This window comes from Cavia porcellus, unplaced genomic scaffold, assembly GCF_034190915.1.
Source record: "Cavia porcellus strain 051 isolate PalLab524CR breed Dunkin Hartley unplaced genomic scaffold, mCavPor4.1 scaffold_2, whole genome shotgun sequence".
Taxonomy (NCBI): domain Eukaryota; kingdom Metazoa; phylum Chordata; class Mammalia; order Rodentia; family Caviidae; genus Cavia; species Cavia porcellus.
In genome coordinates this window covers 25157134-25178329 of record NW_026947485.1, presented here as the reverse complement: position 1 = coordinate 25178329, position 21196 = coordinate 25157134, and the positions used below count along the sequence as shown (strand labels likewise).

The window sequence follows — 21196 nt, the reverse complement described above, 5'->3', positions numbered from 1 at the left end:
TCCAGATCCCTTGTCACTGACCCCATTCATCCAGTACCATACAACTGCAGGCAGCCGCTCTGCTCCAGGGTTGGTGAAATTACTTAAACTACCCAATCCTCAGCCTGTTTGTCCTGTTTCACTTGTTACTGCAGGAACCACATACACAGCAAAAATGTTCACATTTTCCCCTTGTGTCCTCTGCCTCCTGGCTGACCTTGATATTTGCCCTGTAGGGTGCCATGTCTTTTCCTCTGGGGGACTGTGAGCTGCCTTTTAATGACAATTTTCTCTCGCTCTGTCAATCTCTGAATAGTCAGACTGGCCATTCCTAACTAATAATAAAACATATAATTTAAAACACTGCCCTCTAAATATGATGTGTCCTAAGCTCAGTGTTTGGGTGACGCTGCTTTCTCTACTCTGACTGTGCCCTCTGGATATATTCAGTGAGTGATACATTTATTATCAACTCTATAGTGACAGCTTCCAGAATTAAGTCCCTGTATCCCCTTAGTGTCCTATATAGCATCACTACTACCCCAGAACCTTCTCTCTTCTGGGCCCCTTCTTCTTAACCTGCCTGACTTTTTCTTTTCCACCTGACATGTGGAAGCAACATGAGAAATTCATTGAAATCCTCAGCTTGGGGAGGGACCACATTCGGGTCGAGTTCAGAGTTGCCATCCCTGTGTCCCAAACCTACCCTTTGTGCTTCTGACTTCTCCTATTGATATTTTCATGATACCGAGAGAAGAAGAAATACTAGCTGGGTAAACAAAATATTTTTTGAGTATTCGTCAAAAAAATTTTCACAGTGGAGCTTGGCACAAGTTTTGTGTTAGGATCATAGGGGAAGAAACTTTCCACTTATCTCTCTAAAATGTTTTTATAAAACATGTTACAAAATCAGCTGTTCTTAATCTTTGTTACTCATTATCCCCTCTCCCAAGGAAGCACTGAGTCCTCAAAAATTTCTAAAATTTCCATTGTTTATAGGCAAGGCTTATTCCAGGTGTGGGAACAGATTGCTTAGCAGAGTAAATCTGTATTTAAGAGTAGCATAGGAATTATAGCAAAAGTTGAACTTCTAGGTTTGGTTGTATTAGCATTTGAAATGCAGCTGTTTAGCATTCATTTTCACATCCTGAAAATAAGGTGAAAAAGAGATATCAACATAACTGGTTTTATGTAAGTTTAGGTTAGTACATCTCTGGTTACCCTGGATCCTTAATGAAATCTGTTGCATTTGCGGTTTACTACTGTTGGGTAAATTTACTGTCAGAATAACATTGGCCTCATATTATGAAAAAAGTGAATAGATGTTCATATTTATGATATCAAGATCTCAAAACAAAGTACTAATTCTCATGCTACCATCTTACTTTTTCTTTTTTTATGGAAATTTGCTTTGTTATATAAAATAGTCCCCTCTAAAATATTGGTGTTATGGGCAGGAAAAATGGAAAGATGTTGATCAGAGGGTCTAAACTTTTAGCTCTATGTTGAGCATGTCCTGCGGATCCAATGCATGGTGTGGGTGGTGGTGCTAATCACCTCACATTGTGCATGGAAATCAAATCATCACATACTGCATCTTGACTGTATACACTATTAATTAAGTATGAATGAAAGAAAAAGGGTAAGAACAGAGGCTATTAGGTTTTTGCCATCCCTGTATCCTTATGATAGCATCCTTAGACCTTGTAAGACGTCAGTCTCCAGTGCCAGGCCTCAGTGCTTTCCCTTGAAGAATTACCAGATCTACCTTGGACTGTCAGTCAACAGAGTCTTTGAGAAGCACCCTTGGAGTTCCTAAAGGGACATCTGCTGGCACAAACACTTGGGGATAGGAGCTCCTCCTTGGGGAAGCTCTCTTCTGTCACTGTCACTACCACTGTCTGCTGATTCCAGCCTGAGTGTCCTTGTTTCTCATCTCTAACCATGGGCTTAGAAGCAGCATACCTTCTCTCTTCTCTTTTACTCACTGAGCAGCATAATTCCCTTCCGTAATAATGGAAAACATGCAAATTTTACCCTCCCCCCCGCCCCATCTGTTTCATTACCTACTTTGATCTGGTGAGAACTTTGTCTTTCCTCAGCTGCACTGATGTGTATCTGTATGTATAACAATCAAAGTTTACGTACGTTTTGTAAAAGTACATCGAATAGGAGGTGAATCTGTCATTTTTGGGCATTTTGATAAAAAGCTGGGGAGGAGGAGAAGGTGCAAAGTGGCTGTGGTAATGAGCAGAAGGAGAGTGGCCAAATGTTCTCCTTTTTTCCTGTCTTCTTCTCAGTCAAGCCCTTTACCCGTTTGCTGTGATCACCAGTCCTGGACCGCTGAGCTTCCCCTACTCCAGGAGAGATGAACTTGGAGAGAAGTTCAGGTCCTAGACTATCAGAGAGGGGTAGCAGGGAGGGGGACTGAAGGGCAGCAGAGCTCAAGGGAGGGAAGAAAGAGCATCTGGTGGCTTGAGAGGGTAGGGACACAGGAGGGACGCCAGGAGATGCAGGAGGCCAAGCTGAAACAGAGAGGCCAGAAGTGCCAGTGTGAGTTCAGTTCAGTTCAAGGAGCCTGCAAGATTCCCATATGGGTAAAAATGAAGCTCTAGAATTGCTGTGTCCAGCCACTTAGAAAGCTGGTGGACAAATAAGGCAAGCTTAGGGAATTTAGAAGCTGAAGAAAGACTTGGGAGTTCTGGGCGTCACGCCATGAATCACGGTGACTGAAGTGGTGAACGTGGGATGTAGGCTGCGGACAGCTCCCGAAGGATCATCACTCTGTCTCTTTTGCACATATTTCCTTCAAAAACATTTTTGCCAGCTCCTGTTTCATTCTGCAAGAATGATGAAAGGCAGTTTTGTTTCTGAACAGGGACTGAATTATTTGTCACTAAAGCAGCAACAGCTTAGCCTCTGCTCATGAAATAACCATTACCGGTCCTAGACACATGGGTTTCCCTTGAAATTTCGAGTTCCTTTCCACAGCTTTATTGCAAACAGATTCATGACAGAATCTGTGCTAGCACAAAATACCTCATGCCCATTAACTAATCCTGCAGGTGTCTGAGAAACATGAAAAGACATGACCAGCCCAAGCTTTGCTCCAGAGACAGACAAGCAGCAGAAGCTCTGGCTTGGTGCTCTCATCTTTAGCGCACTCAGCCCTTAATTTCCTGTCAGATCTGCTCAGGCACCTCCGCTGAATCACAGAAGCCTGGTTTGGTAGCTGAGGTTATAAAGGGTTTTAAATGTGTTCTTAGTTTGTAAGGAAACCTTCTGTGTAGAGAATCTTAATAATAAAACATGTTATTTGAAATGTTCATTATATCGAGCTAACTTTTTTTAAAAAAATATGCTATGAAACCCTCAATTGCTGCTGTTTGTATCAGGCAGCTCAGAGGCAGGCACTAGATTTGGCTGCTGCATGAGTAATTGAGGTGTTTGACAGCCCGAGCACTGCTCTAGCTGCACCTTGCAATTCTTGTAAAGGCAATGGCTTGTAATTCATTGCTGTGATTTCAAGGGTGTGACTTTTTTTCCCCCTGAAAGAGGGTTTAGTCATCTTGACAGAAGCAAGGAGTGAATACCAGAATTGATCAGCTAGATTTTCCTTTCTTAAAGTGTTGTTGCCCGACTGACCTCTGAGCAGTGAGAAGCTCTCTGCCCCTGAGAGGCCAGTGCTCCGGCTCTGTGGGACAGTTCCCACGAGTCCTTCCCCCTCCACCAAGTATGTCAAAAGTGGCCGTTTGGGGAAATAGATCTAGAAGAGAGATTATACATTCAGTTTGCCATTAGTCAGTTTTTTCTTTTGACAAAACCAGGGAAAATAATAAAGCTTAAAAGATTTTTTTTTGAGTAGGAAATTTTATATGTTAGTGTATACATTTATGTGGTTGAAATCTTTTTTATGAGTTAAATTGAAGATACATATTTTCCTCAAGAAAGTGAACTTTTTCACTGTTATGGCTCATGTAATGTGATTTTGTTTTCATGAAGGAGGTTCCTCTGGTTTTTGTATCCTCATAATTCCTATCATGTGGGTAGGCCTGAAATAGACCATTTCATAGTAAATTGGTTTGGGCTGGCTGAAACTCGAATGTAGTGCCAAATTCACATTTTGTATTTTCAAAACTTAGATTTCACTTAGATGAAAAGGAATTTCAATAGGTAAGTACTTTATGTGCTCCTCTGCCTTTGAACATGCCTATGCCTGTAGATGAGAAGTGTGGGGCCTCTTGTGGGACACCATTTGGAGACTAGCATTTAGCCCTCTGGTTTCCACTGGTGCCCTGCAGAGATGTTCTTTCTACTTATTTTGAAGGAACAGTTAGTTGTATTGCAACAGGATTGTGATTCTGTGATTTTACTGGTGTTCATTACTTACATCCTTTTACTTAAAATGACAGTGTCTCTTTTTGCCCTTTATTCCTCATAATGTGGCAGGTAAATCACAGCAACCAAAGGCAAAGGGTAATTTGTTTTTGTTTTTCAAAGGTCTCATCAGAAAATTGAAGATTCTGAAGAAAGCAGTGATGAAATCCTTGCTCGTCTAACATCTGCGGTAAGGCCATGTAATTTCACTGCTTAGAGGTGCAGAAATAGTGAGACTGGGTCTTCGAAGGGAGGCAGTTTCTATAGTGGTGTTGAGAGAGGTATGCCCTCTGGAAGCTCATCATTGTAGGAGGCCTGAGATGAGGGGCAGGAGACAATAGCTTTGACTTTTGTGCCCTGCTGTGGCCTCACGTGCGTGATCATAGATATTCCTGGTGGAAAATTCCTGAAGCCTTCATTGGAGATGCACTATCGGATTTTTAAAAATCTAGTATGATTTAACCTAGGAAGAATTGTGGCCTGTTGCACAAAAGATTAAAGACATTCTGTTTTATTAGGACAAAAGGATCACTTCATCCAGCAAAAGGCCAGGACTTTGCTTTTTAATGTACAATAATACATCATTTTGATTGTTTTTTTTTTTTTTAAACCACAGATTAGATTTGGGAATAGCCTTGGTATTCAAAAGCTGGCTTTGGTCACTAGTCACTGAGCTTATTTTGACAGTCCTTATTTAGCAAACCTATGCCCCAAAAGGGTAACCATTGGCTTGACTGTTTGGAAGCTTTTCTAGCATTCCAAAGGAGTCTTTAGTTTTACTTCAGCTCCATTAATAAAGTGTGGTAATTGCAGAAAATTATGCTTGATTGGGCTGTATGTGAAACTATCTGCAGAGTGTTACATACCAAATCTTGTCACCTGGGCACAGCTTGAAGAATGAAAGTTTTTTGCTTAAATGGAATGCAACTTAGAGAGGTAATTTTCGACTAAATATGGTGATCAGTGGTGTAAAACTTCATGTGAAATGAAATCATAACAGTATGCTATGGAAAAATATTTAGGATGACCTTGTAGTTTAAAATAGTGATTAAAGAGGTGTCCCCTGATACATACAAAATCATAATTCCAAATTAAAGAAACCACTTTGTGTGAGCCAGGTGCTGTGTTAAATACCATGTATTTATACACATATGTTCTGTTAAACCATCTAGTACACATGCTTTCTCTCCACACCTGCACACACACAATGAAGAGGTTACAGAGGTTAATAACTTCAACCAGATAGAGACGAATAAAGGTAGAATTTGAACTCAGAATTTTTAAAACTCCTAATCATGTTTTCTTAACTACTATGCATCATTTATTTTTTTCATAGTGTAATATAGTTTCAGAAATGGCAAAAGACATGTAAGATTTAGTTGATGTAGTCGTAATCGAGAAGACAAGAACATATACTTACAAAGTTAACATAAGAAGTGTTTGAAAGCTGAACACTAAAAGAAGTGTCATGTAGGTAGTAAATGCATAAGAAGTAGCAGAAAGCTTCATGGAGGAGGCTGTGCTTGAGCTGCTACTGAACATCTTGAGTAAGTGGTTGATTATTGGGAAGGTATGCTCTAGTCATGGAATTTATTGCATGCAGATATAAGAACGAGAAGGTACAATGGGAAAATAGCAACTAGACACATCTGATTAGAAGAAAAAGTCCTAGAGAAGAGTGTGAAGGATATTTTTGAACTAGAGGTTAATGTGATAAAATAGATATTTAAGAAATGTGAAGAGTTAGAGATCGGGAAAGCCGTGGAAGACTGATAAAAATCTAGGATATGCTGGGTTTTATAGGAACCAAAAGAAAGATAAGGTCACAAAGTAGCACAATAAGTTTTTAAAAAATCAACAGGCCTGGCTAAAGGTAGACAGGGAATCAGATGATTAAATTCCAAGTGAAAATGCATAGATACATGGTGATACTCTAAAATGTTGAATAAAATATGTAGAAAAGAGATGATGAAGGAGCATACTGAGTTTGAGGCGGTAAGAACGTGTAAGTATTCAGGAAAGACCTGGAAACAAAAGTCTGGCACTCGCTAGTTTAGGGTTACAGAGACACTGCAGATGGAAGTGCGGAGTGGATGGTAGAGCCCATAGTAAGAGGCTATGGAGATGAGAAGAGAAGGGAAGGGGAAACAACCAAATGGTTTTTACTGGGAAAGTCAAACTCAAGAATCATACACAATAGATCTAGGTGAAGTAATCTTACTGGGAAAATTCCTCAGCTAAGAGACCAAATAAATCAAGTTAAGTTGCTGGAATGGTTCTTATACCTGAAAATAAAGGACGGAAGACAGATTTTCATTTAAAAAAATTGATAGTTAATCTAAAATAGCACAAAAAATATATATCTTATCTAAGATTGAAGACCTTGATTCTTATTTTTTCTAGCAGTGTGCTCTTGGCCGAATGAGGTTGAACTAGACCATCTGTTAAGTCCCTCCAGGTTCTAAAATTCCATTGTTCAATCCACAGTATTGGTTAAGGAACTGTTGTGCTCCAATATCTCTTCAGAATGTGCTTTTTGCTATTGGCAGTGGCAGATTAAGTCACCTAGGTGCTAAATCTATGCAGGAAGGAAGGCCACATTCACCACTCAAGTAATAGTTCTCACCACCAGAACCCTAAAGGTGATAAAGGAAAGCAAAAGTGACAGCCATAACGCACTAGCTTGGAGGGTTAACTAATGTCCTTTCTGAGGATTTGTACGTTTTGGGGAGTATTGACCCAGGGGCAGGAGTTTCTAGCAGTAAAGTTCACTCTGCCCTCTTGTATGTGCACCTTTTAAATTCAAACTTTGGACGTTTGTATATGGCTGTTTTTAAAGAAATCTGCATTTGTTTATCCCCAGGAGTTTTTTTCCTAGTCCTTTCCCTCCTCATCAGGTTCAAGGGAGCAAAGTCCTGCCCCCTAAAACAATAGTACCTGAAATTCTATTCTGTAGGAGAATTCAAAATGAGTTTTCATGCTAAAGGAACATGAGAATACAGTGCATGAGAAGATGTCTTTGTGATTTGGTCAGACAGCGTTATTAAGTTTACACAAACGTGAATGATTAAAATGTTCCAGCCATGTTTCTAGTGATTCTCAGGAAACAGTGACCCTCCTGAGTACCTGACATATAAAATACTAGGTACTGAAAACGTTTTCACCCTGAGGAAGCTAGGCTCTTCCTCAGATAAAGTCTCTACAGTCACTCTGGGAATTATTATCTGAAAACTGTTTGACTTCCCCTGAGACACATATGGATTCTACCTTGCCTTGGTAGCCTCTTTTTTTTTTCAATGTCTCCAGTCAGTTTGTTAACTTAAAAGCTTCCTTTTCCCTCACTCGGAGTCTCTGGTGATGAAATCCAGGCTCAGTAAAACTGTTCAGCAAAAAGGGCTTTTGAATTTTCCAGCTTATCAGTCCTTTCCAACCTTGATGCATTATCTTATTTTTAAACATTAATTCTAGTGTTCATGACAAATGGATTATTAATAAGCAGTGAAGTAACTTTTATATGTTCATGTTACAGTCTAGGAGTGTGCTTACTCAAAACTAAAGCAAATGTAAGGAAATCTTTGGTACATTATATGTTGCTTTCAATGCCATAGTTATTAAGGATGTACATTAAGGAAGTAAGCTGGACTTTGAAACCTTAAAATAACTGAGATGTGTTTGGCAGATATCCAAAAACAGCAAATGGAAACACAGACCTCCTTACATAGGAGTTAGAAACTGATTCTATGCTTCCATCTTGTGGGTATTTCTTAAGACTGAGTTTTCATATGAGAATCATAGAGCTAAAGAAACATCAACATATATCTGGACGTAGGTGAAATTCGTGATTTTTGTTCACAACCTAATTGTCAAGTTCCTAAAATGATGCACATCAGGCTGTGTTGTGAATGGTATACATTGGATGCCTGTTTGGCTGCATAGACATGAGGGGCATTTACAAAGGGGCAGGTCCATGAGCTGCTTGGTCCAGCGAAGTCCACCGTGACTTGGCAAGTGATAGACAGTCTTGAGAATCTAGAACAAGATACTCATGGTGCTAGTTCATAACCATAAATTCAGAGAGAAATTAAAATGGCAAAGAATGTTGATGTTGTTGCTGATATTGTTGGCTTTTGTTGTTGTTTTTTGTTTGTCTATTTATTTGATTGCTTTTTCTGTGCTTTTTTCCTCTTTAAAATGAAATAAATTAAATGGCAGAGACATGTTCTGAATTCATGAAGCGCAAGCAGTGAGGATTAGAACGTCTTGTACACTAATGCTGTATAACTAGGTGCTCATTCTTCACCCTTGTATTCCTCGTAAGACTGAGTCCATTCACCATTTCCATCCACTTAGCATCCTCCATCTGTGTGATTCTGTTCTATTCCCATGCTTTCAGTTCGTGCAATGTTTATGTAGAACTTTTTGTCTTTGAGGCTTTCAGTGGTATTTTCTAATTCCTTCTTGTGGGTTTTCAGGTACAATTCATTAGTCTTACGACAAATACCACTGAGCTAAAATCTTACCTGCCCATTAAAGACTCATTATATAAGATGATTGCTACAAGTCTTGGAAATTTTAGAAGGAGCTAATACCCCAAGAAGCAAAGAACTAGTGTTAGAATGTATAACGTTTGGTGCAAAGATTAGAGACCAGTATATCTGAAATTTATTCTTTGCTTTTCTATAGAAAAGACCAAGTGATTATAACTACCTGCTATATCATGTCAACTTCACGAAAGTGTCTTCTTTGCTTAGTGTCTAGACGTTGTGGTGCAAATCTGCCTGTTTTACATCGATTGTGAGCTTGTTCCCCTAGACTTTTTAACATCCTTTCTTATGTCTTATTTTCATTTTTGCCCCATATGGAATGGTACTTTATAGATAAGCAGATCAATTGTATTCTTATTAACTAAGACCTGCGTGAAACTTATCTGATTTTTCTCCCATGCCTTCTTTTTCAAGTTTTTATTTTATTAGTACATAATGATTATATTCACTTGGAGTGGGGTGGTACATGTACATAGCACATCTTAATTCTTTTTAGTTTCCTCATCATTCCCTTCCTTTCTTCTCCCTCCAACTCTTGGTCCCGTTTCCATTGCAAAAGATGTGTCTTTGTTTTCTTCTTTTCTTTAGAATTCTCTTGAACACTACTTGTTACAGAGCTACCAGGAGCCAGGTCTTCTTGAGAACTGATTGTCCTGTCCTTGAAAGTCTGACCCTGTGGAATTCAAAGACCCACCGTTGCCAACGTCTCATTCCTCTGACTTCTTGATTCTTTTCTTTCGTGTTTTCCTTTCATGCATATAAAGCTCCTCCTCCCTTTGCCGTGTTTCATTTCTCACCTAAAATTTCATTTTCTTTGCAGTGGCTCTTTTAACAGGACTCTGCTTACATCCTTTCTTGGAGCAGGGAGGGTGTAAAGTGGTTGGGATTCCTTTAATCCTTCTAGCTGACTCAGTTTTTATATTTGAAACTCTGGAGTAATTGCTTTTAGAGCAGTAGTATCTAAAGAGAGTAGGGACAGCTTTTTAAGTTGGAAACTTCCAGATTGGTGTTGGTTCCAAAAGCAGGAACGACATGAGATTGGATTTTGATGAATCTTTGAAAACAATATTAGAGACATGTTTAAGAGGCCATATGCCAATTTAGCAAGGCCTGGGAGGAGTTTTAGGTAAGCAGCAGTGAAAGAGTACATGATGAGCACAATCAAATGATGCTTTTAAAAATCACATTTAGAAATGATTTTTAAATTGAATCCACTTATCTCCTTTCTTGGCTATCTGCCCCTTTCTTTATGGAGAGTGGAGAAATGGAGCGGAGTTAATCTCCTTCCCTCGGCCTGCCACAGACCTGAGCAGGCTTGTCTGTTCAGACAATAGGAGAAAGATCCTTCCCTGGGAGTGACTAACCTCTGTCTGGCTGCTTCAGGATCATCAACTTCTTATTACTTTGTATTTCTTCCTTGTGGGGAACATGAAATTCCTACTTGGAACCTTTAGGCTGGCTTCATTCCTTCCAGTGGTTTAGTAGCTGCTGTGTGATTTTGGGAAGAGCCAGGTATATTGTTTTGACAAAAGTTAAGAGAACCCGCCTGAGGAGTCAGATCTGGTTTCCAGAAGTATTTAAAAAGCATCAGTGGAGCCCTACTACATTGCTAGTGTCCTATTTCTGTTTTGTGTGAGGAGCTGCAGAGCTTATGAAACCTTCCCTGCTTGTGCTCCAGTGCTGCCCTCATCTGGCGAGTGTTTGAAGGACTTGGCCTGCGGGCTGTAGGTCTTCAGCTCATTTGGACTCCTTAGGTAGAGTCACACTGTAACACTTCGTGTACCTCTGGCTGTCAGAACCTCAACAGATTGTTCAGTGGCCTACTCCTATCCCTTGTGTGTGAAAAATGTTATAATTCTGTAATTGTTTTCCACCAGGATTGATTTCTCCCTTTTGGGAATATCATAAAATACACACTTCCCCACCTTTAAAAAATTAATTTGCAATCATCAGTAATTCCAAAGAACTTCTCTGAGCCTACCCAGATTATGTGGGAATTTAATCAGCCCCAGCGCTGAGAATTTTGTTTTGGTGAACAGTATAACGTACACTGCTTTGCCTACTAAAAGGTCCTGTTTCAGAAGCTGGGGTGGGCTGGGGATTTAGCTCAGCGGCATAAGTGCCTGCCTGGCAAGCGCGAGGTCATGAGTTCGATCCCTGGTACAAAAAAAATAAATAAATAAAAAATAAAAATAAAAAAAGAAGCTGGGGTATATCTCAGTGGTACAGTAACTGTTCAGCATGGATGAGGCTCTGATTTCAATCCCTAGCACCAAATACATACATATATATGTACATACAGATGGATGAGCATGAACCGAGCCCACTCACAAGGAATATATGTTTCAATGAATTCCTTGCAAACAGAACAAGAGGGCTGTGGTTGTATTTGTGCATATATAATATTATATATTTGGGTATGTATTCTCAAGATGGCGAAGACCTCTCTGATTTTAACAAAAACACATAGAAAATAATAGACTTTTTAAGTTGAGAATGAACAGAAGCATATTGAGTTCTTGATATTGATAGTCCTAGGTTTGTGAAGTGTTATAGTGATCCTTCATGAAGGTCCTGTAACAGGATGACTGCAAACATTTCATACTGGGCTGCTTCTCTCTGCATGTATTTAAAATAGCACTTCTTACAGTTGCTTTACATGAAATGGAATTTTCCATAGGTGAGTCAGTTTCATAGCATTGCATAGTATGTCCATATATGGAGAAGGACTAGGACACATAAAACAGTGACAATTACTTACACTTTTGGCAATGACAAAATAACATAAATTTTAAATTAATTTCTGTTATCTTATATTGTGCAAATCAAGAAGTGACATTTTCATGTGGATACTGGGTAGAAATAGCATGAATTCTTTTCTGTATTTGTGAATGTCAAAATTATGGTAAATCTTGACAGTTTTCAGTATGTGGATCATGCTTTGCAATTTCCTTTTCCTTTATCTGACATTTGGATCATTCAACTTGAACATAAAGATGTCAGGATTTTTTTTTCATTGCAAAATCAAAAATATGCTTGAAATGAATCTTGTTATTTGCTGGAACATTTTAGGTAGTTTTATGAAGGATTTGAGCCATCCAAAGGGAAATGGGAAGTGTGCAAATGAATGGATTAATTAATCTTAGATGAATTTGGGGTTCCTGGCTTTGACTTGAGATAGAGCAAGAGAAAATTGTAGGAGGAAAGAGAATTTGGTGTGATCTGATAATGATTTTATAGCAGGCAAATCATTCTAGAGCTAGACTCTACTCTCAAGTTACTCTAAGGCCCTAAAAGGCTTGAGAAGTAACTTTTCAAAATGAGGATCTGCATTATTCCGTGATAAGCAGGTGATCCTGCAAAGATAACCTTCTTGGGATCTATAAGCATTATATGACAGTCAAAAGATACTTATAAATAAAACTGTCAACGTGGATTGTCTGTGTGGAGCCAGTCCGATCACAAGCCTTTAGCTGCAGAGACCTTGCCCTTGAATGGGTCCAAGAAGTGGCAGAGGGAGGAAGAGAAAAATTCCAAACCTGAGAAGGATCCAGGTCATTGCTGGCCATGAAATGCAGGAGCCTGTGTGCAAGTATCATTGAGAGGCCTCTAGGAGCTAAGGGAAGCTTGCAAATGACAATCGGGCAAGAAACAGATACTCCCGTGAAGAAATGGGAGTTGTCAATATCCTGAATGAAGTGGGAAGCAGATTTTCACTTAGAGCCTCCAGTAAGGAGTTCAGCCCTTTGTCTACCTTGAGTTTGGCTTCCTAAGGTGCTGAGCAGAAGACCCAGTTGAGCCATGTTGTACCTGGATTTCTAACCCATAGCAAAATGAGAGAACTAGAGGCTATCATTTTAAGCAGTTCACAGGTACTAATGTGCTATGGCAGAGATATAAATTAATATACACTCCTTGTCGAATGCATGTTTGTAATCCCTTGATTCATAATGTAGTAGTTCTCTCTAGAATGTCAGAAATCGCCAGGCCAAAGCTAGTTATGTCAGGGATACCTCTGATGTTTCAAAGTGAATTTCTTCAACTAAAGTCTGTCTTCATACATTTATGAAAGCTTCCAGAGTTCTGTGAAGATTTAAGTTTATTTTTGAAGTCTGAAAATATAAGCACTTGAAGCACTAGTGATGCCTGCTTTTGGCTTTGCTGTGTGTGTGTGTATGTGTGTGTGCACACACACACATACTGGGGCCTTTGCACGCTACACAAACCCTTTACCACCAAATCCCATCCTCAGTTCTGTTGAAGATTTTTCAATGGAACATTTCTGCCCCTTTTGTGCTAGTTGCCCTGGGAGTGGGCTTGGTAGGTGAAATGTACTGAGTGGAAGCAATGCTTATTGTCAGGAGTTTGCAATTTAGTGGGGAGAAAGAGCTTAAGATTTCAAAAATTAAAACAAAGACTGGATGTTAATTAGTTACTTTCCTGTCACTAGAACAAAATACCCAACACCTGCCACTTAAAGAGAAGTTTATTTTGGTTCATGGCTTCAAAGTGTGCAGTCTATGGTTGTCTGGCTCCCAGACAGCAATGACGTGGTGGGATGCCTGGCGGAAGAAAGCTGCTCACCTCATGGCACCCAGGAAGCAGAAAGCCAAAAGAGGAGCCAGGGCCAAGAATATAGCCTTTAGACCCCTTTCCAGTACTGGCCTTTAACTAGTGCCACCACCTGACAACACATTCAGCTATCAAGTCATCTGTGGGTTAATCTGTGGATGAGTAGCGTGCCCCTATGATTTAATCACCTCCCCCAAGCCTCACCTCTAAACACATGAGATTTTCAGGAGACATTTTAGTTCCAAACCATAAACAGGGTTTCCTTTCCTCTGCTGTTCAGCTCAGTGATACGAATTATATTGTCTTGATGGCACTGATAGCTAACACTCACACAACACTTACTCATCATCAAGCACTGTTCTTGGTGCTTTGTACCTATTAGCTCATTTAATCCACAGTCCTGTGAAACAGGGCTGTGACTCCACCTTACCATCTGGAATCCTCCAGCTGCTCTCAAGCTTGGCATAAAACAGAAGATTTCCTATTCCCATTGTAGGCTTTTGGATCTTAAGTTCTGCAGTTTTTGTAGATAGACTTTCTAATTGAGGAGGGTCTTAGTTAATCTGTGTTTATTCCAACATGAATGTTTCTTATGCAACATCCCTACAAGGCTCCACAGGAACCTCTCCCTATAGGTGGGAGACTTCCCTCCATAGAGGATCCCTGAAGCTTGGGATTTGACTGCTGGTATAGTTGTACTATTGCTGTAGTTACAGTGTTCTCTCCAAAAGCACAGTGATTGGGAAAAAAGGCATTCTCCATATAAGGAATGATGTATAATATGGATTAAAAGGCATAGTGAGAATTAAATTGTCTCTTTGAAGATGCTTAGATAAACTTTATCACATAAATCCATTGAAGACTTATTTACAATGTTGTATGGATTTTAGAATAATTTGATCTTACCAGAAAATAGGAAAAAGTAACTTGAGACATAAAACTTGGAGATTTAATGATGTAAACATAATTAATGACAAGTGTACCCTTGCTCCTTAAAACTCTGATCTGTATTTTAGATATCTGGTCAGTGAGTGATACTACCATGCAAAAAAAAAAAAAAAAAAAAGGTGCCAATTTCAATAAACAAATGAAAAATAACTGTTGAAAGTCATCGCTTGCTGTGCAAAACTCATGAATTTTATGGCACATAGAACAGGAGAAGCTACAGAAATTCAACAGCAATAAAAAAGTACAAGTTAATAATACCCTAACATCTTATCAAAAGAGCAGATATGTATATCCACTCCTTTGGTTTTCAAAGCTGCTCTCTTCTTTGAGCTGTGATTTCACCAAAGCTCTATTGGTGACCAACATGGATTTCCTAATAAATAAGCACACACACACACACACACACACACATATATATATTTTTTTTTTTTTTTTTTTTTGGAGACAAGGTCTTGCTATGCAGTAGTTTAGGCTGGCCTTGACTTCACTATATAACCCAAACTCATAACAATTCTGCCTGAGTCTCCCAAATTCTGGGATGATATACATGTATGTGCCACCACACCTGGCTTATAAACATATTTTAAGGAAGTGTTGAATAGTGCAAGGGGGACAAGGTACACAGAAATGTTTACCCATCCATCAAGTTTAACTACCAGGAAGTGACTCTCTTCTTGTTTTCATATAGATACTCTGTATGCCTTTGAACTTAAATAAAATGTACACAAAACAAATAGATTCAAGTATTGGAGTCCATTATTGTTTTGTAATCTGAATATCCTGTAGAATTATTTCCAAAAAGGTAATTCTATCCCCATTGTAAAGTCATTCTGTGCTTATGATCAACTAGTATTAAGTCCTTTTAATGTGAGCCTTTGTCAAATGAGATAATATGTGGATAAGACTTAAATAACAGACTCTTCAAAATCTAAAGGTAGGGCTGGGGATCTAGCTCAGTGGCATAAGCACTTGCCTGGCAAGTCCAATTTCGTGAGTTTGATACTCGGTAAACCCCTCCTCCCAAATCTAAAGGTAGGACTTTTCTCCAGTTTCTTTTGTTAGATTCAGGCTATAAAGATATAGTCTGAAGTTGAAGGCCAACTAAGTCTAAGAATGGCCTTTCTTAGTGATAATAAAATTAGTCACCGTATCTGTCCACATTCAACAAAATAGTCCGTGTAAGAGACTCTTACATATCCCTAATTGCTTTGAAACAGATGAGTAAGCGTAAGTGTATTTTATCTTCCCAGTATCTTTAACAAACACCTCTTTGATGGTATAGCAAATATTGGGGAAACAACTATTTATTAAATAAACTGTTAAGTGGAATAAAGTGTTGGTTGACATTAAAAGGTAATCACAAGGTTGCCCACGCCTCAGAATTGTGGCAATGTGAACTCATCAGAATAAAATAATGAACTTGCTAATGGGAAAACAGAGCTCTGAAAAACAAAGAAAATTGTTAGCCATTTGAAGCATACTTCTTCATAGGAGAAAGTCTAGCCACCATTGTTGCTCAGTTTGTGTCTTGTATAAAAGGACATTGATTGATTATAGACGCATTTTCTTTCTACAAATCTTAAAATCACAGTAGCTTAAGGTATTATCATGGTTTAAAAGTTTAGTATGTTTGGAAATAAATCATGGAAGAGTACCAGATTATGTTTCTTCTTACGTTTAAGATATTAAGAAAATGGGCTCTGTGTTTGTAAAACATTTCTATCGTGGTATCAAAATTTAAATGTGTCTAGATTTAGTAAAAACCTTTAAGGAGCTCGTGGGTCATGTAATTTCTAAAATTAGTATGTAAGGACTACTCTTTGCTTAGTTCTGACCTTTGCCAGGCTTAGTCTGTCTTCCAGAATGACCTTTGACTTTCTATCTGGCTCCTTGCTTCATTTCAAGGGTCTCTTAGTCCACAAAGCCTGCTCATGTCTTCTCAGTCCATCTCCCCCACTAGAAGCTTCTGGCATTCAGAGTTTTCATTTTACACATATTGTTGCCTCTTGATTCTTAGCTTTTGATGCAAAACAGCTTTGTGAGCATTTGGGTTTTCAAGCTCAAAGCATTAGTAAAGTGCCAGGGGGGGAAAAAGGCAGAATGCTAGAAATAAGACTGGCTCTGATTCTTACTGAATTTCAGGGCATTTTTGGTGATCAGTTCTATTAAGATAGAAAGCCAAAACCTGTCAACATGTTTCTGACATTGTTTCTGATTGGTAAGCAGGAGAGTGGGAAAAATTAGGGCTATGTCTTATTAGTACCTGGATCATCCTCTACTTACATATTCACAAGGGCAAAGAAGCCCTTAAATGCATGTGGTTTGAATTATGCAGATTTTTTTCTGTATTGAGGAAACTACATTTAAATTAAAATTGAAGCTTGGTAAAAAGCTTCCTTGCCATTTTCCTTGTACTTGAGTCTGTCAACCTGCTGATACAGTAAGTAAATCTAATCATTTGATTGGATTATGGCATAATTTTATCTCTAAGATATAGCGAAGGCCGTGTTCCTTTACAAATGAATTAAATTAGAGGAGAGCAAAATAAAAATTAAAGATTTATTGTCAGACAGGGTGAGCTTAAGATTGAAATGTGGAGCCTCAGAACAACTAATATGTCCTGTTCCCAGCCCTGAATGCAAACCCGGAGTCCATGGGGGCCAGGAAAGAACAGATTGCAGCTCCTCACTCCCGAGATACTGATTTCATTGTTCATCAGGGTGGTTCAGTATTCTTTAAACCCTCCCAAGTGATCTTAACGTGGAAGTCAGGTTTGAACTATTGAAATAGATAAAAATCCAAGCTATTTAAAGAGAATTTCTCCTAATAGACAAAAGTACTTTTCTAAATAGCCCTTGGACAACAGGAGACATTAGAATAATAAAGGAGATAAATTTTTTAGTATAAACTGATCAGAGGGTTTTTGTTTTTGTGTTTGTTTTGAGACAAGGTCTCACTCTGAAATCAGGCTGAACTTAGACTCACTGTGTTGCCCAGCCTGGCTTTGAACAAATGGCATGCCTCCTGCCTTAGCCTCTTGAGTGCTGAGATTTCAAGTGTGTGCTGCCTAATCTGGCAGCAGAGGTTCACAATTCTGAAATAAAAAGGCTCTGGAAAACAAGGATTTTATACTTGGTGGCAAAATCTAACCAAAATTGAACATTTTTGGTATTAAACCCTGGCACTTTTTCTAGTCTTCCTTTGTCCCATTTGGTGCAAATAATCACATGTTTCATCACAGAAATATTAATGTGTCTGACAAGTTGCTGCTCTGGATTTCATTGAGGGTATGTTTTAGAGAGGATAACTTTGTAAAATGTATACAGTATTGAATTCTGAAATACAGTTAGCTCAATAGGGTTAAGAAAAGAGTTATGGATCATAGTAGAAGATTACTATGGATTACTATTACTAAAAGGAAAGACCAACATAATAATTTAGGTTTCTTCTAATTACTGAGGCACTGGTTCAGCTTTCACATTATATAAAAAAACAGTAGTCCATGTCAGAATGTGGTTTGTGGCTTTCACACGACTTCTCAAGCCCCCCCCCCCCCCGCCCCAGAAGAGGGTCCTGTTGTCTGCATGGTGAGAGGATCTAAGTTTGATTCACAATTGAAGTAGGTGTAGAAGAAAGTGACCCATGTCCTGTGAGACTCCTCAGCCCTGCAGCGGTGTGGGAGTGTCTCACTGTGAGGTTCTTGCTCAAGGTCTCTTAGAAAGTGAAGTTCAGAACTTAGCTGGCTCCTCATCCTCTGCATGAAGGTTTGACAGTGTTGGAGGGTAGCATTTCTCTCCCAGTGCCCACAGGTCCCTCGGCCAGAAAATTCTAGCTTCTGTTTAGGCAGTGGCTCAAAGACTTTGTTTTTTCAATGTAAACCCCACAATTTTTGTAAAGGGGACTTTGAGTCCTTCTAACATGTTTTGAAGATATCTAATGGGAATAGCTTAGGGCAGGGGATTGTCTGCTCTTTACAAGTTTCTTGTCCTCTCTACTTTGAGCCACTTCACTTCCTTAGGTCCTTTCTATATTTTCTTAAGCATTGTCTGTGTATCTATGTGATGTGAGTCACTGAACAAGTGTCGATTGCTATGGAAAATATTGCTCAATGATCTTCCAGCACCAGAGACAGACATCAGCCACAAAATCTAAAGTGATTATGTGATTGCCGTGTGTTAAAGATCTGAGAAGATGCTATGTGAGCATATAAGAGGCGTGTGCACACACCAAGGCGTGCTCGACCGATGCTTTCCCTCTTGTGCTTTATAGGAAGAACAGTGTAGCTGTGTTGTTGGTATTGTACACTGCTGGGAATCAACCCAGGGCTTCACCCTGCTAGCAAGTGCTCTACACTAAGCTACAGCCCCAGGTCCCTTTGGGTTTTCTTATTAAAAATCTTTTCCATCCTGGAGAAGAAATATGGAAGCTATATATATCAGTGTTTTACTAGAGAAACAGATATAACCCAAGATATACAAATGTGTAAGAATTTACAAGATTGGCTTATAATGGCCACCCACAGACAGAGTCAGACGAGGGAGCATGCAGAGGGTGTCTGCACCCTGGAGAGTGAAGGATTCAGGCCCAAGTCTGGAGCTTGCCGCAGTGTCCCATGCAAGTCTGTATCAGGAGACAGATGAGTCTGATGGAAGGCTGAAGAGTCTGTCATGGAAGACAGAAGATGATATCTAAGGTGAAACTGGAGCTCCTCCAAAGAGACGGAAACAGATTTATCCTTTCTGATTATTTCCCCTTTGTACCATCCAGACCACAAACTCCCCTGGTGGGGGGGGGGTGTCTTCTACATCCTGCTGTGTAAATTGCTGAGCTGATATACTTAAGCGTCTGTTACCCAAACTTCATCACTATGACTACATCCCACCTGGCATAAAACATACCCTCCCACTATAGAGGCAAAGAAGAGACAGTGTGTATAGGAATCTCATTTATTTTAGGTGGAAAAAAAGTTTAGGTTCTTTCAAAACTAAATGTAGATTTGTTCTTGCCTTTCTCACTGCATGTCTCTCACTTTTGTGGTACCTCGAAATGCTCTGTTGTTTTCTTCCTCATCTCATTCCTCCTTTCTTTCTGCATCAAGTTGTCAAAAAGATACAGTGTTAAGGACATACTTTCCTATTTGTCAACTCTATATTTTGAGCTTTAGTTCTAATTAGTGAAGGAAACACTTAGATCCTGTTGAAGGAATTCACATGTGAAAAACTGAAATAGAAGAGTGAAGAAGACTTTTTTGTTTGTTTTTGCCTTTTTTTTTTTTTTTTTTTTTATTGGTACCAGGGATTGAACTCACGACTGCCTGCTTACAAGGCAGGTGCTTATGCCGTTGAGTTAAATCCCCAGCCCTGTTTTTGCCTTTTTGAGACAGGGTCTCACTAGGCAATTCAGGCTGGCCTTGAGCTCACTTTGTGGCTCAGGCTGGTATTGAACTTGCAACGATCCTCCTGCCTCAGCCTCCTGAGTGCTGGGATTACAGGAGAATGCTTGTGTTTGATTCTCTGTGAACAAAGAAGTAATCCACTTCATTTTCCATCCACTTTCATTTTCATGCATCATTTTCCATCTCTGTTGTCACAGTGGATTCTTCCCTGCGAGATCAGGGAATGGGAAGCCATTGGCAGGGTCCCAATGAATGTTCAGAATCTTCATCTTTGTCTTACACCCAGGTATCTTACACCCAAGTAGCTCAAAATATAAAGTAGGCAATGACTGATATTTTAATTTTGTTGCTTTTTTTAAATTTATCTCCACATGTTTATAAAGGTTTTGTGTGGTCCTGCATCTCTTTTGTGCCTGCCAGTTGCTTTCCCCACCCACTAATCATGAGCATTTTTAGAGTCAAGCTCTCAAGGTTGGGAACAGGGGATGACTGCCTTCTTGCTGTTGTTCTGACTGTCCTGAGAGAGTCCTCGGGCACTGAAGAATCAGCTAAGTGGAGAGTGTATGCTTTTGAATGGCATTTGCACCAGCCTACAGGGGAAAGCAGGGCAAAGACAACAGCCTCAGGCAAGCCGCCTTCCTCAGGGTAGGAGGAAGCTGGCCACTGGGAAGGCTTCAGGAGTGCAGTCTCCAGGGGCGCTAGCACATTGCTGCTCCTGCCTTCCAGTAAATGAATGTAAATTAAATTAATTTGAATAGCAAATCTGCAGCTTAACCTTGAACTCCCATGTTCTCCCTTTAAAGTGTCATTACTGTAATATATTCAGCTGATCCCAATCTCCACCATTAGCACCTTCAAACACCCAAATACACACAGGCATGTACACACACACACACACACACACACACACACACACACACACTTCTAATACTGTCCCAAAGGGGAAAGAGCTTGGTCGTTAAGGAAATTCTACTTGGTACAAGCATAGATTTCCCAAAGATTACTTTACTGTTATCATTGAAAGTGAGTGTGGTTTAAATTTTTGTCCCTTTACTGTTCTTCAGACTGCTTTTAAAGAAGGATTTTTAAGCATTCACAGTGGGGAAGACAAGAGGGCATGGAAGTGCTAAAACTTTTGGAAGATAAATAAGTTCTGAGACACTTAGGATTTTAAAGGTCATCTTGCCTTTTCCTCTCTTAGTCACTCTGTCTCCACATAGACAATATATCTGATACCCACAACTTCAAGGAGGACAGGTTTATTTTGGCTTACAAGTTGGTCCACAATGAGCTGGCTCTAAGACAGCACAGCACAGCAGAAGGGCATAGGTGAGGGAAGAAAAGCCGCTCATATCATTGTGGTCAGGAAACAGAGCCGGGA

General features: G+C 39.5%; 1 protein-coding gene across 3 annotated transcripts in view; it reads left to right on the top strand.

Annotated features, from left to right (window-relative positions):
• The window catches only part of Rapgef5 (Rap guanine nucleotide exchange factor 5), a 267972-nt gene that overhangs the window by 102453 nt on the left and 144323 nt on the right, over positions 1-21196 (top strand). For all 3 annotated transcript variants that reach the window (XM_003469825.5, XM_063234130.1, XM_063234120.1), the window contains one exon: positions 4480-4546. In XM_003469825.5, coding sequence (XP_003469873.3) covers positions 4480-4546 — 67 coding nt within the window. The remainder of the gene's footprint in view (positions 1-4479; positions 4547-21196) is intronic.